Raw genomic sequence first — 16375 nt, 5'->3', positions numbered from 1 at the left:
TGGCACTTAGCATGATTCTATAAAAGGCTCCTGCTATGTATAGGATCATTCTTAGCGGCCGCGCACAGCATAACATTTAGGCCAAGGAAAACCAGGCTTAAATGCCTGCGTCTAAGCTATGCACAGATTGGACGTATTCTAAAACAGTGCACCTAACTTTTAGGAACGCACACAATCTGCCCATGCTCCTCCCCTGGCCACTCCCACTTCTGAGATTTGCACACTAGAAGTGACACATACCATTTATAGAATGTACCTACCAAGTTGTGCACGTAGCTTGTACTAGCATCAATTATTAGGTGTTAATTGCCAAGTATTGGCATCGGTTGGGTTCTTTTTTTATTTTTTTTATTTATCATTTCCACATGAGTTCACAAGAAGAACCTGTTGTTATAGCAATACAGCTGGAATATAATATAAAAATACTAGAATCAAAATAACATATAAAGAAAACGTTTCCTTCCTTAGACCACTAATTACAGTTCACGCGGGAGAAAGGCAGAAATTAAGGCGGATGGTTTCTCCCAAGCACGCCGCCAGTAACATGGTGGCGGCTGCGATGCTTCCCTGATCGGCTCCGCCCTTCCTCCTCCAGTCTGCCCTGTGCCGCCGACGTCACCTCTGGGGCGTTCCGCCTCATTGGCTGTACTCGGGGAGAGGGGAGGAGCTTTCGGGGAGAGCGGGCCGTTTGAAATTGCTGCCGCTGGAAAACGTTTCCTTCCTTAGGGCTAGATTCACAAACCTGCCTGATTGGGCCCAATCCGGGCAGGTCCGATGAATTCAGAAAACTGCAATATGCAGATGGGGCGATCGGAGGAACGCCCCCATCTTCCTGCCCAGATCGCTCTATAGCGATCCCAGCGCATGCGCAGACCATCTGTAGATGGTCTGCGCATGCGTTGGAGCTCCAGGGCTAGCATAGTTTTTTTTTTTCTTTTTTTAGGAGCCCAAGGTTTTAACCTGCTTCAGGTTAAAACCACAGGCTTGCACTGGGGCAGGCAGGCAGGCGTGTTCGGGGTAGGCAGGCAGGCGTAATCGTGGCAGGTAGGCAGGCAGGTGTGTTCAGGAAGGAGACATGAAGGAGATCAGCCGGGGGTTAAAAACACGGGCTCACAGTGGGGCATAGCCGAAGAGAGCAGGGCAGCATGGCAGAGGCAAGGAAAGAAGAGAGCAGGGCAGCATGGCGGAAGAGAGGAGAGCGGCAGAGAGCTGGGCGCTTTTTGGATAGTTTCAGGGCTGCAGGGCTGGGATTTCAGGCCGAGAACAGAGAGCAGGACAGTCGGAAAGGCGGTGAGCGACTGGTCCCCAGCAGTCGCTTCTTTTGATTGGCCAGCCCAGTCGGTGTTCCTGAAGTTTTCTTTTGTGAATCGCTTCCTTCCTATATTTGCATGCAATTCCCCCTCATTTACATGCGCAGATTGGATCGGGCAGGAATCGGATCGGGAGTAAGGTTAGTGAATGGAAGCGGGGTCGTAAATTGATCGCAAACCGATCGGTACATGATTGGTTTTGCTTTGCGAATCCAGCCCTTAGACCACTAATTACTAGTTCACGGGGGAAAAAGGCGGAAAAAGAGAGAAGTCGATTTAAAGGAATAATCTTCATTACCAATAGGCATTAACACTGTGTTGGCTTCTTAAACAATTACATTGCGTGCACAAATCAGTTGTGTGCACCAGTTCACACATACATAACTTGGGACGCCATATTGTACACTTCTCCCTCCGTATTCGCCGTGATAGGGGATTAACAGACCCACAAATACAGAAAAACCGTGAATAACTTTTTCATATGTTTTTCGCTGTTTTCTATTAAAAACCATCATGAATATGGTAAAACCGCAAATAACATGGTGGGAGACCTGGTTTGTTCTTGAAGAAGAGGCAAAACAGAAGATGGCGATTTGAGCAGACGTTGGTTTGAGAGCTCCTCTTCCCACGGCAATTTTTTTTTTTCGGGTTATATTGCTCAAACATTTTTCTTCGATGCCTAAAAGAAGGGGAAAACAGAGAGGTTTTCCTCCACCTTTATCTGGCTCTTCAACCCCACGACAGACTGCCATAACATCATATGCAGTCCCAACCTACTTACCGGGCGTATCTGCTGCTGTGATTGGGGTGGATCACAGCTTGGACGGCGAACTTTCGCTGAGCCCACGAGGACCGCACACGCCCCCAATGCCCGGCGAAACTTCGCGAGAGCGGTCGCAGTTGGAGGACATGCCGACCACATCGAGCATGACGCATACTGCACCCGAGGCTGACCCGGATGTGATTACAGCGCTGCCGATTCTGGCACAGGAATCGTTGCAACACGGGAGCGTTAATCCTGAAGGAACCAGCGGTGGGGAGGGTGAGGGAGCCCGGAGTTTGATCTCTGGAGACTTAGCCTATGGGAACCTGGCAGTTATCTCCCCCCTCAAGCCGCTGGAGAAACCACAGGCAGTGACCCTTGACTCTATATGGTCTGCAATTGAAAACCTGCACTCGGTTTGTACAAACTTTATTTCTGTTACTTTAAATACCTCTTCCAGGATAACCCTTTTGGAGACATCAGTTCAACAGCAGAAGATTGACTTCTCTAAACTAGAAAAACTAACAACTGAGAATAAAAATTTGCAGACCAAACAAATGACTGATAGAATGATGTTTCTGAGGAAGATAGAAAATTTGGAAAATCAGCAAAAAAATCTGAATCTTAGGATTCTTAATTTTCCTATAGCAAAATTTATGTCCTCCCAGGAACTCTTCAAGAACTTTATGATCACAGTTTTAAAAGTATCAGAATTGAATCTTCCACCTATACAGAAAATTTATTATTTAAAGAATGCTCAAAAAGAAAAAGTATTAGAAGGTGGAACTGAGCAATTAGATGTATCAGCAATATTGCAATCCTCTGAAATTGAATTGCTGGGTCGGGCAACATTACTAGTTTCCCTTGTATTCTTACAAGATAAAGAAATGCTGTTGAAATTATACTTTAAGTTGAAACAAGTCACCTTTCTAGGTGAAAGGGTATATATATTTCCTGACGTCTCGAAATGGACACAATCCAGGAGGAAAGAATTTTTGCAATATCGTCCTAAAGTTATTTCATTGGGGGCAATTTTTCAGTTAAGATTTCCTTGTAAATGTTTTATTACCTATCAAGGGAATAAATATATATTTTTTGAGCCTGCCCAACTAGGTTTTTTCTTAGAGAGTAAAGGGACTCCATTGCAGCCAGAATGAATCAAGTGATTTAGAGCGGAATTTAGTTTAATAGTAGGTTAATATCTAAGTACTGCTATTTCCTTTATGTTTTTGGTATATCCCTTTTCCCCAGGGGGTTTTTCTTTGTCTTGCCTTCCTCCCCATTTGAGGACTATAATAATGAGTATATTGCCTGTATATTGTTTTTAGTCTGTATTGACTTAATATGTGTATTTCAGTATTTCTCTGTACCATTTTCATTGGTTGTACAAAAATCATAAATAAATAATAAAAAAAAAAAAAAGAAGAGGCAAAACACGGTGAAGAAAGTGCCGGGAATCAGCGATTTTCTCTGTAAACGCTTGGAATCAGAGATTTCCCTATGTAAGCTGATGTAATGGGGGGGAGGAGTCAGCAAGCTAAAAACTGAATAATCGAAACCGCGAATACAGAGGGAGAAGTGTATATAGAATTTAGGCTGTACTGAACAAGATACTATGACAACCCTTCAGAACCAGTTATGTAAAGTTGAAAAGCCAAGACTTATTGATGGGCTCAGCAGGAAACAATCCCAGGATCTGTATTATATGGCAGGGGAAAAAAAACATCTGAAATCCTCCAGTGCCCTGGGTAACGATTTTGGCTGTGACACACACCACAATTTATGAATTTTCAAATATTTCCCAGAATGCAAATTCTTCACTGACAGTCGGGGGGAACCATAGCTCACAGGGTGATCTGGGCCTGCCTTTCCCTATAGCCCCTTTTCTTAGGAATCACCTGCTCCTAGAAAAACAAATGGAAGGCTGGAGCAGATTCAACAGGAAGTAAAATCTTTCCTATTTCTCTTCTCGTAGGTGGAGAAACTTGCAAAGTACCTGGACCCACATGACCTGGGCAAACTAAACTTCAAGGACTTCTGCCATGGAGTTTTTGCCATCAAAGGTAAGCGATGCTTAATGTAGATATTTCTAAACTTGTATTAATGTCCAGGGAGCTTAGAAATGACATAAGAACATAAGAACAGCCTTACTAGGTCAGACCAATGGACTATCAAGCCCAGTAGCACATTCTCACAGTGGCCAATCCAGGTCCCTAGTACCTGGCCAAAACCCAAGGAGTAGCAACATTCCATACAGAATCTCAAAGAATAGCAAGATTCCGAAATCCCAGAGAGTGACAAGATTCTAGAATCCCAAAGAGTAGCAACATTCCATACAGAATCTCAAAGAATAGCAAGATTCCGGAATCCCAGAGAGTAACAAGATTCTAGAATCCCAAAGAGTAGCAACATTCCATACAGAATCTCAAAGAATAGCAAGATTCCGGAATCCCAGAGAGTAACAAGATTCTAGAATCCCAAAGAGTAGCAACATTCCATACAGAATCTCAAAGAATAGCAAGATTCCGGAATCCCAGAGAGTAACAAGATTCTAGAATCCCATAGAGTAGCAACATTCCATACAGAATCTCAAAGAATAGCAAGATTCCGGAATCCCAGAGAGTAACAAGATTCTAGAATCCCAAAGAGTAGCAACATTCCATACAGAATCTCAAAGAATAGCAAGATTCCGGAATCCCAAAAAGTAGCAACATTCCATGCTGCTGATCCAGGGCAAGCAGTGGCTCCCCCCATGTCTTTCTCAATAACAGACTCTTTCTCCAGGAATTTGTCCAAACCTTTCTTAAAACCAGTAGGGCTACAATTTTGTTTAGTAATATATTTGGACCCCAGTATGTGCAGCTCAAAATATTTTTGATTCATATCATTTGATCATATCTTTTCCAAATTTTCATCTTGCGTGAGTTCTTTTTAACAAACAAAATCTTTTTAGCCCATTTCCCTTCGTAATGCTTTACACGTATATAGTCGTAATGGTGCATGAGGAAATTTGGAGAAGGGCAGGTAAAAGAAAGGCCCCCCCCCTCCTTAATTTCTGCCCTGGGCCCCAGCATGTCTAAAACCAGCCCTGAGTCTAGGGTTACCATCCCCCAAAAAAGAGGACAGATTGAGACATCTGAGTTTTACCTCCATTGAAAGCAATAGAAGTAAAATCCGGATGTCTCAATCCATCTTCCTTTTTCAGGAGCCATATGGTAATCCTTCTAAAGGATTACCAGACGTCCGGATTTCCCATTGACATGTCCTCCTTTTGAGGACATGTCCGGGGATCCGGATGGCTTTTCAAAACCCGGCACTTTGGGTGGAGATTTGGTTGTCTAGTTTTGCGGCTTGAGTGGCCAGGAGGCCATCGTATTGTTTTGTCCTTTTCACTTCTTTGATCGGTGGTGGTGTGAATGGGGAGTGAGTTTTTCTATGTCTGGTTGAGGTTGCTTGGATGAGGCGGTTGTTTAGGTAGGATGGGCTATTTCCATTTAGGGTTTTGAATATTATGCAGTAGAATTTAAATAGTATTCTTTCTTGGATTGGTAGCCAGTGTGAGTTGATGTAAGCCTCTGTGATATGATCATGTTTTCTCAATGAGTAGATGAGTCTCAGAGCTGTATTTTGGATTGTTTGTAGTTGTTTGGTCATAGCGGCAGGGCAGGGGAGGTAGAGGATGTTGCAATAATCTAGCAGTCCCAGGATAAGGGATTGCACTATAAGCTGGAATTGTGTTCTTTCAAAAAATTCCGGACTTGTCTCAGATTTCTCATTATTGCGAAGGATTTCTGTATTGTTTTATTTATTTGTGGTTGCATAGTACAGCATCTGTCTATTGTCATTCCTAGTAGTTTTATGGTGTTTTGGATTGGGTAGTTGATTGAGTTGAGTTCTAAGTTGGTTATGGTTGGGACTTTGTCATTTTCGAGGAGAATGAATTTAGTTTTATCTGGGTTGAGTTTCAGTTTGTGTTCTTTCATCCAGGTCGTAACTGTTTCTAGTGTTCTATGTAGTAAATTTGTCATGGTGGTCTTTGGCTGATCGTATGGTATGAGGATGGTGATATTATCTGCATAACTATAGGTGGTTATGCCTAGATTGTCCAGGTAGACTCCGAGAGAGGCAGTATATAGGTTGAAGAGAGTAGGGGATAGTGGGGATCCCTGTGGTACGCCACAAGGGTTTGACCAAGGCTCAGATTTTTCTTTGTTTGATTTTACTCTGTAGGTTCTGGATTTTAGGAAGCCTTCAAATCAAGAGTATACTTTATCTGAGATACCTATTGCATCCAAGATTTGAAAAAGGATGTTATGATCAACTAGATCAAATGCTGCAGTTAGGTCCAGTTGTATGAGCAGCATTTTTTTCCTGTGCTAAGATGTTGTCTGGCTGTGTCCATAAGGGAGCCTAGTAGTGTCTCAGTGCTGAAGTTGGTTCTGAAGCCAGATTGCGTGGGGTGGAGTAAGTTATGGTCCTCTAGGTAGTTTGTGAGGAGTTTGGCTACTAGGCCTTCTGTAATTTTGACATATAGCGGTATTAAGGCAATGGGTCTGAAGTTAGAGGGTTGGTCCATTGGTCCTTTTCGGTCTTTATGAATTGGGGTAATGATAATTTCGCTGAGGTCAGTAGGGAAAATGCCATCTGTGAGTGTAGTTTGTATCCATTGCAGAAGTAGAGTACGGAATTTCACACTGGCGGTAGTAAGGAGATATGATGGGCAGCGGTTGAGGTCACAGGAGGCGTGGCTGTATTTTTTGTAGAGTTTATTGAGTTCGGACCATTGCATGTTGGGGAATTGAGACCATGCTCTGTCTGCTGCTGTTGATTCTTTTTCTGTGGGGTGAATTATGATTTCGTTTGGGTGGGATGAGGTGAGATTGAGGGTGGCTCTGGGGTTAGTGATCTTGTTCTTGAAGTGGTCTGCTAAGAGGGTAGCTGAGGGGGGTGGGGTGTTTGTGGTCGTGTAGGGTTTGGTGTCAGTTAGGTCTTTTAATATTTGGAAAAGTTTTTTGGTATCTTGGGTATCTGTGTCTATAAGATTTGTGTAGTGAGTTTTCCACTTGTCTTTTAGTAGGAGTTTATATTGTTTGTTAATTTTTTTCCAGGCAGTTTTGGTTTGATCTAGGTTTGTTTTCCTCCATTTTCTTTCTAATCGTCTGCATTGTCTTTTAAGTTGGAGCAGATCGTTGTCGAACCATTGGTCTGATCTTCTGCTGGTTCAATCCATTCAAAATGCTTCTGCATGTCTCATATTCCGTGAGAACCGCTACTCTCACATTACCCCTCGCCCCAAGCCACTTCATTGGCTCCCCATCCGTTTCTGAATACACTTCAAACTTCTCTTACTGACTTTCAAGTGCATTCGCTCTGTAGCCCCCCAATATCTCACTTCACTTATCTCCCCCTATGCTCCCCCCTCCCGTGAACTCCGTTCATCGGGTATGTCCCTCTTGTCTGTACCCTTCTCCTCCACTGCCAACTCCAGACTCCGTCCCTTCTTTCTTTCCATGCCATATGCCTGAATCTATACGTCATGCTCTGTCTCTAGTGGTCTTCAAATCCAAACTAAAAGCCCACTTTTTTGAAACTGCTTTCAACTCACTGCTATCAGATACCTATAGCCATTATTTCATTTCCTATACCAGAATCTCCCCAACCCTGAGATGTCCTGTTTGTCCAAATTCGATAGTAAGCTCTTCCGAGCAGGGACCATCTATTAAATGTTAAATTTTCAGCGCTGCATACGCCTTTCAGCGCTATAGAAATTATAAATAGTAGTAGGAGTAGTAGCATGCTGAGAAGCAAATAAATAATAATAATGATAATAATTTTTATTTCTTAAATACCGCCCTGCCATTAGTTCTAGGCAGTTCACAACAGTAGATAAATATAATCGTATACACTTTTCTATGAGCAGAATTATACAACACGGAGAGCAGGAAGTCCAGCGCTAGCGACAAGTGGTAGGTGCTGGAAACTTAAGTAAGGCTGGGGACTCGCGCATGCGCACTCCTGCAAAGCCATGGACCTACATCTCACGGAGCAGGGATTACAGAAGCACGCAATTGAGTGCGCATGCGTGTCTAGCGTTTTATTATATAGGATGGTTAAAATACAACTTAAACATACAAGTATTAATAACTTGATTTAAATACAACTTAAAAGAAAAATTTACAAACACAGCATGATAAAATCATTAAAAAGCTTGAAGATCAACATTCTTGATTATCAAACAGATGAGTTTTTAATAATTTTCTAAATATAGGATAAGAATAAGCCTGAGCAATCAGCAGGCTTATCCAGCAGAGGGAGCCCTTGCTACACATTTCTATAACTCAAGAAAGCAGTTAGAGTAGAGAAAACCACTTTCTAATCTAGACCACATTACACTGGGCCGCATTAAAGCATAATTTTAATATTGCTTTGTCCCCTCTGGCGGGTATGGCGCATGGTTCTGCTGTTGTGGCACCAGGATCCCACAGTCAATGTCCTCTTGCCCCTGGTGGGCAATCGGTCTTTTTTGCCTGGGATGGGGCCCTCAATCTATCATAGGTGGCAGACTGGGGGGGGGGGGGGGGTGAGCCAGTTGCAGCATGTTTTGAGTGATGACGGCACGCTTCTTTCTTCGAACGCTTTCATGGGGATAGGGGGGGAAATTTCAGGGGAAACCAGGAAGTACTTCTTCACTGAAAGAGTGGTGGACCATTGGAACGAGCTCCCGGAGCAGGTGATCATAGCCAGCAGCATACAAGATTTTAAGAACAAATGGGATGCCCACGTCGGATCCCTACGAGGGTAGCATAGAGGAAGGCAGCTTGGGGATGAGTGATAGAGTGTAGATTAGGGGAGGGTTGTTGGAGTGGGCAGACTTGATGGGCTATGGCCCTTTTCTGCCATCATTTTCTATGTTTCTATGTTTCTATGGAGTGCCGCCCTTGGGGCTTTCTCTTGCCCAGTGTCAGTTGGGTCATTACGTGGGATCCCTTCCTTCGGGCTCTTTGTTGTTGACTTTTGAGGATAGGTTTCTCTCTTTTTTGGAGGCAGAACCAGAAGGGGAGCCCTCGGTGTCTTATTTTTATAAACAATTGACTGTTCTGTGGGCACCTCGTGATTTCTCTTCTATTTTACTGTCGTGGCAGAGGGATCTGGGAAGTATGTTGTCGGCCACTTTGTTTCTTCGTGCTCTTAAGGGGGTTCCAGGGTTGGTGTACAATGCTGAGCTTCGGGAATGTCACTATCGCACCATGTTGAGAGCCTATGCCTCCCAAAGCCAAGCTTATTACATGGGAGACCCAGTTAAGCCCAAAATGCTCTGTTGTTGGGAATTCTTATTTTCACGGGCTCTGGTCTTGTCCTAGTATTCGGGCCTTCTGGAGTGCCCTAGCTTCTTTGTTGGGGAGACCATTGCAGGCGCCGCTTTCGGTGGCTGCCATTCCGATATTATTTTCGCAGTTTTCTGCGCGGTCTATGTTTGGTTCTTCTGAGCGGAAGTTCCTGGGTAAATGTTTTATATTGGGGAATAAATGTATTTGAACCCACTGGACCTCGGTGGAGGCACCCACGGTTTGGTATTGGCGAAACAAATTGCGTGAGTTGATGGGGTTGGGAGGCTCGTCTGGCGTCCTCTTCTCCTCGGAAAAGCTCTATTTTTGTGCAGGTTTGATCTCCCTATTGGCAGGTTTTGCCTCCAAGAGCTGCATTTTGAACACTATGCCATTGAGTGCACATCCACCTGGGGTGGGAGGGGGAGGGTAGCCCGGGTTGGGAATGGGGGGGGGGGGGGGGGAGTTTCTGGGCTTGGGTTTGCCATGGGGTGCTAAGAGTGTAAGTATCTTATGGCTTCATTCTCCTTATCTGGGGATGAGTTCCTTTTCATTTGGGATGGTTGGGGGTGGGTTGGGTGAAAACTTGATGGCTTCTGGTTTGATCATTTTCTCTTGTGTTGTTTTCTGCTTTGTTACATTGCCTTGGTTGTTTCAAACTAAAAGCATCCTTTTAGTGTCGTCAGTACTGTTGAAATACATATCGCATGCATTCAGAACCAAGGACTGGGTTGCTGGTTCTTTCAGCCCAGCTGGCATCCTTATTTTATACTGTGTGTATATAAGAACATAAGAGCTGCCATACCGGGACAGACCACAGGTCCATCAAGCGCGGTATTCTGTTTCCAACAGTGGCCAACCCAGGTCCCAAGTTCCAGGCAAAGAGTAAAACATATTTTATGCAGCTTATCCTAGGAATAAGCAGCGGATTTCTCCATATCCATCTCAATAATGGCTTAAGGACTTCTCTTATAGGAAGTTATCATCGATTTAAACTTTCTCTTCCTTCTAGGAAAGGAATTCAAGGAGTTAAGAATTTTAGCAGCTCTCTAACTATGGAATGGATGGGCAGGGGAGGGCTTCAATGGCTGGGAGGGTGTAGATGGGCTGGAGTAAGTCTTAACAGAGATTTCGGCAGTTGGAACCCAAGCACAGTACCGGGTAAAGCTTTGGATTCTTGCCCAGAAATAGCTAAGAAGAAAAAAAAAAAAATTTAAATTGAATCAGGTTGGGCAGACTGGATGGACCATTCGGGTCTTTATCTGCCGTCATCTACTATGTTACTATGAATGAACTTCCCCTAATTTTGAGGTGTCCCCGTTCCTTCCAACTCTTCCGTAAACTTCTAAAACCTTTTTTATTCGCTAAAACATTTTGAAAACTAACTCTTTATTTCAGGTTACTTAATTAAAAAAAAAAATTTATTGTTAATTGCGTCGAGCTTCCTGTGGTTGAAGACCCGGTCTATAAGGTTAAGTTTTAGTTTTAGTTTGGTTTTATTAAACCCTGCTAAGCTAAATGATTTCCATACAACAAAAACACCACAATTGGTCCCAAAGAACAGGAATCATAAATATTAACCTAGGTGCAAAGAAACTTGTACGTGCATCTCTCCTCTTTGTAAATTAGGCTGAATTAACATGACTTTTTTTTTTTTTTAATTGAAGCCTCTGATGAATCTAGGCAGGATGTGTCTAAAACATTTATGGTTAATTAATGTGAGGATGGAGACATTATTGAAATCTGTCATAAGTCAGTCTCAAATATTCTCAAGAAAGGTGATTGTTAAGTTAGAGAATGTTGATTCAAATTTCAAAGTATTGGATGAACGTATAAGCAGGTTTCTAACCTTCGAGGATTCTGCACATCTGCTATAAGTGATTTCCATATTACACTTCTCCCTCCGTATTTGCTGTGATAGGGGATTAACAGAACCGCAAATACAGAAAAACCGCAAATAACTTTTTCATATGTTATTCGCTGTTTTCTATTTAAAAACCATCGTGAATATGGTGAAACCGTGAATAACATGGTGGGAGACCTGGCCTGTTCCTGAAGGAGAGGCAAAACACGGTGAAGAAAGTGCTGGGAATCAGCATTTTCTCTATGCAAGCTGATGTAATTTGGGGGGAGGAGCCAGCAAGCTAAAAACCGTGAATAATCAAAACCGTGAATGCTGAAACCGCAAATACGGAGGGAGTTAGAAATGATGGAGAATTCAGCAAGGATTAGAAACCAACGTTTGATAAACTTTCCTGTTACCCACTTGATCTCTCCCGAGATACTTTTTCGGAAGTATCTTGGGGAAATCTTAGGGAGAGCTAATCCTGATTCAGTACCTGTCTCTGCTCTTTATTATATTCCTAGAAAACAAAAAATTTCGGTTGAACAGGGAATAGATCAATTGACTACTATAGATATTGACCTGACACAATTTCCGGAAGATTCCCAAGACACGATCCAGACTAGATCCACTCTCCTGGTATCTTGTGTGAATGAGAGTGACAAGGCATTAATCATGAAACTATACCTTAAGAATAAATTGGCAATGTTTTGTGGAGCAAAGATTCAAAGTTTTCCCGATGTGGCAAGAGCCACCCAGCTTAGACGGAAAGCCTTTGAAGTCTAAGGTGGTAGATCTCGGTGGTACTTTTTTTTATAAATTTCCCGTGCAAATGCTTGGTTACATTTCAAAGTAAAGATTAACGGCCTCTTTTACAAAGCTGCGCTAGCGGCCCCGAAGCCCATAGAGATTTAAAGGGCTTCGGGGCTGTTGCCGCTCGGCTTTGTAAAAGGGCCTGTAAGTTTTTTTTGACTCAATTCAACTAGATGATGCGGTATATAAACTTAAGATTTAGATTAGATTAGATTAGATTAGAAGAATTCTTAGGTCAATTTGATAAATAACTTCTTAGGCTATATTGTTTACTAAGGTGCGCTAGAGTTTTTAGCGCACGCAGGAAATTACCGTGCGCTACACCGCACGCTACGCTTCCAGAACTAACGCCAGTTCAGTGGTGGCGTTAAGGTCTAGCGCACGCAGGAAATTACCGCACGCTACGCTTCTAGAACTGACGCCAGTTCAGTGGTGGCGTTAAGGTCTAGCGCACGCAGGAAATTACCGCACGCTACGCTTCTAGAACTGACGCCAGTTCAGTGGTGGCGTTAAGGTCTAGCGCACGCAGGAAATTAACACACGCTACGCTTCTAGAACTAACGCCAGTTCAATGGTGGCGTTAAGGTCTAGCGCACGCAGGAAATTACCGCACGCTACGCTTCTAGAACTGACGCCAGTTCAATGGTGGCGTTAAGGTCTAGTGCACGCAGGAAATTACCGCACGCTACGCTTCTAGAATTGACGCCAGTTCAGTGGTGGCGTTAAGGTCTAGCGCACGCAGGAAATTACCGCACGCTACACTTCTAGAACTGATGCCAGTTCAATGGTGGCGTTAAGGTCTAGCGCACGCAGGAAATTAACACACGCTACGCTTCTAGAACTAACGCCAGTTCAATGGTGGCGTTAAGGTCTAGCGCACGCAGGAAATTACCGCACGCTACGCTTCTAGAACTAACACCAGTTCAATGGTGGCGTTAAGGTCTAGCGCACGCAGGAAATTACCGCACGCTACGCTTCTAGAACTAACACCAGTTCAATGGTGGCGTTAAGGTCTAGCGCACGCAGGAAATTACCGCACGCTACGCTTCTAGAACTGATGCCAGTTCAATGCTGGCGTTAAGGTCTAGCGCGCGGAGCAATATAGCATGCGCTATTCCGCGCGTTAAAGCTCTAACGCAGCTTAGTAAAAGGAGCCCTTTGTATTGACAGATTTCCGTTACTATAGAGGAGATACGATTCCTGCCTTTGATTTACTTATGTTGTTTACTGTTATGGTATTCCAATTTTCTGTATACTTGAGGGATTCATGTAAAAAAAATTTTCAATTAAAAAAAATCACATATACGCGCGTCACGTGTAAGCACGGACAATGTCGATGAGCACAGCACAGAGCGCTCATCGACGACGTGCGTGCTTACACGAGACGTAAGCGCTCGTTTATCGGGACGGCGCTCATTTTGCGAATTAAGGTTTGCGGGAGTGTTATGCTCGTCTTGCAAAACACTCGCAAACCGCGTTACTCACAAACCCAGGTTTGACTGTATATATGCTCTGAATACATTCCACTCTAGTCCGGCCGGGTTTCAATATACAGCAGGGGTCTCAAAGTCCCTCCTTGAGGGCCGCAATCCAGTCGGGTTTTCAGGATTTCCCCAATGAATATGTATGAGATCTATGTGCATGCACTGCTTTCAATGCATATTCATTGGGGAAATCCTGAAAACCTGACTGGATTTCGGCCCTCAAGGAGGGACTTTGAGATCCCCGAATACAGTCAAACCTCGGTTTGCGTGTAACACGGTTTGCGAGTGTTTTGCAAGACAAGCAAAACACTCAAGCAAATCGTGCCTCACGAACCGAGCGTTGACTCGATTTGCAAGCCCCCCCCCGAGAACCAGCATCGCCCCCCTGCCCACGAGCCCCCCCCCCCCAAGAACCGGAATCGTCCGCCCGTCTAAACCCTTACCTCGATCTGGCACCAGCACGCAGCACCAACCCACAGGACGTGCCGATGCCTGAAGATGCTGCCTCTTGCCGCTAGGCTGGGCCTTGAGCATTGAGCATCTGCGCATGCTCAAGGCCTTCTGGCTCCCGCTCTCTCCGAGATTCTTGGGAAAAGCGGGAGCCAGAAGGCCTTGAGCATGCGTAGATGCTTAAGGCCCAGCCCAGCGGCAAGAGGCAGCATCTTCAGGCACTGCCATGTCCTGTGGGTTGATGCTGTGTGCCGGTGCCAGATCGGGGTAAGGGCTTGGGTTTGAGTGGGCGAGCAATGCCGGTTCTCGGGGGGAGGGCTCGCGGGCAGGGGTGGGGGTGATGCCAGTTCTCAGGTGTGGGGTGGAAGCGCGCAGGGATGGGGAGGGTCCTTTTGGGATGTGGTGGGGTGGGGGTGAAAGCAAGCAGCGCCGGTGGCCTCGGGGGTGGGGGGGCGGGGGGGGGAAGGGGAACCAATCAAGTGAGTTTCCCTTACTTCATATGGGGAAACTCGCTTTGATATATGAGCAGTTTGGTTTATGAGCATGCTTCTGGAACAAATTATGCTCGCAAACCAAGGTTCCACCATATCTTTATCGGGAGGAATGATTTGGAGGACACTAAAGCTCCTCGTGAGGCTGAGGAACTTCCAAAGCCACTCGGTAGAATAGCGTACGTTACACTCCTTTCCAGGTGGAACTCAGGTGCCTAAATGTTAAACACCCTGACACTGGGTTATGCCAGTATTCTATAATAGAATTTGGGTGCCCAGACTCCATTATAAAACAGCAAATCAAACATTAGAGGCAATTGTTAAATTACGTGACAACCAAAACGGAGCTAGCGAAATGCAATATATGTATTCGTACATTGCCTGTTGGATAATAATAATAACTTTTTTCTTTTATACCGCCATAACCAAAAGTTCTAGGCGGTTTACACTAAAAAGAGCTGGACAATCAGCGAAATACAATAATATAGTTAAAAAAAATACAAATATTTGTAAAATAGAATTTCAATAATAAAACTCATTAAGTAATAAACTTATCGAACAAAGTGGTCTGAATTAATTTCCGAAACTGAGCGGTGGGCATTGGGGCTCTGGAGTGCCCCTCCCTGGATAAGGACCTCCCCCCCTTTTTTTTTTTGAGGGGTGTTGGGTTGGATTGAGGGAGGGGATGGGGAGGGAGTTGGGAATGAGGGGGAGAGTTTGGGGAGTTGCTGTCTATTCTCTGCACCGCCTGGGCCTGGATTGTGTTTTTTCTGTTCTGTCTATGCTGATTTCTAGAAACACATCTGTACTTCATTTATGCGATTGTGGACAATTTCCTAACATATGTTATTGCTCTCCCTGTTTTATTGACCTGTGTATGTTTTCTGCTGCTTTGGTATGTTTCTTGAAACTTTAATAAACAGTTTGAACGTAATTTCCGAACACTGCACGGTGCAGCGCTCGACCTTTAGTTGTGTGGCAGCCATGAGGTCAGAAACATGGACGCTCCATTGCGAGATTGCGCCATCGAAGAACAGCGTGCAGGAGTGCGCTTTCTTTGGGCAGAGGGAGTAAAACATGTGAAAATTCACCCTAGGATATTGACTCCGTAGCACCGTGAATCAACAAAAGGTTTATGAGCGGGTAAAAAGGTTTAACACGGGAAGAGAAAATTTAACCGACAAAGGTCGTTCTGGCCGCCCATTAACATCACGCACACAAGAGTACATTGACAGGGTGGATGCCTTGATTAGAGAAGACCAATGGATAATGGTGTCTCCTTTGGCTGCAGATTTGGATATCAGCTATGGACCTGCGTTTGCCATAACACATGCTGACTTGGGATACAGGAAAGTCTGCGCATGATGAGTTCCCAAAAAGTTTACTGATCTGCACAAGCAACAGCGTGTGGAGGCTGTGACTAGAGAGTTGTGCGGGGACAGAAATTCCACCCATCCCCGCCCGTCCCCGCCAGGATCCTCTCTGTCCCCACCCGTCCCCGCCAGGATCCTCTCTGTCCCCACCCATCCCCGCAAGGATCCTCTCTGTCCCCACCCATCCCCACAAGGATCCTCTCCGTCCCCACCCATCCCCGCAAGGATCCTCTCTGTCCCAACCCATCCCAACAAGGATCCTCTCCGTCCCCACCCATCCCCGCAAGGATCCTCTCTGTCCCAACCCGTCCCCGCCAGGATCCTCTCCATCCCCACCCGTCCCCGCCAGGATCCTCTCTGTCCCCACCCGTCCCCGCCAGGATCCTCTCCATCCCCACCCGTCCCCACCAGGATCCTCTCCATCCCCGTCAGGATCCTCTCTGTCCCCACCCATCCCCGCAGGGAATTACCTCCATCCCTGCCCGTCCCCATAAAAAGCAGCAATTACTTCTGGCAGGATTAT

The 16375-nt window shown here is 44.9% G+C and overlaps 1 protein-coding gene across 1 annotated transcript in view; it reads left to right on the top strand.

Moving 5' to 3' along the window:
* LOC117368518 (rab11 family-interacting protein 4A-like) overlaps nt 1-16375 on the top strand; it is a 77653-nt gene that overhangs the window by 26789 nt on the left and 34489 nt on the right. The window contains exon 2 of the mRNA XM_033962256.1: nt 4049-4136. Within this exon, the coding sequence (XP_033818147.1) occupies nt 4049-4136 (88 nt within the window). The remainder of the gene's footprint in view (nt 1-4048; nt 4137-16375) is intronic.

This window comes from Geotrypetes seraphini, chromosome 10 (genome assembly GCF_902459505.1).
Source record: "Geotrypetes seraphini chromosome 10, aGeoSer1.1, whole genome shotgun sequence".
NCBI lineage: Eukaryota > Metazoa > Chordata > Amphibia > Gymnophiona > Dermophiidae > Geotrypetes > Geotrypetes seraphini.
This window is presented reverse-complemented; position numbering and strand designations above follow the sequence as displayed.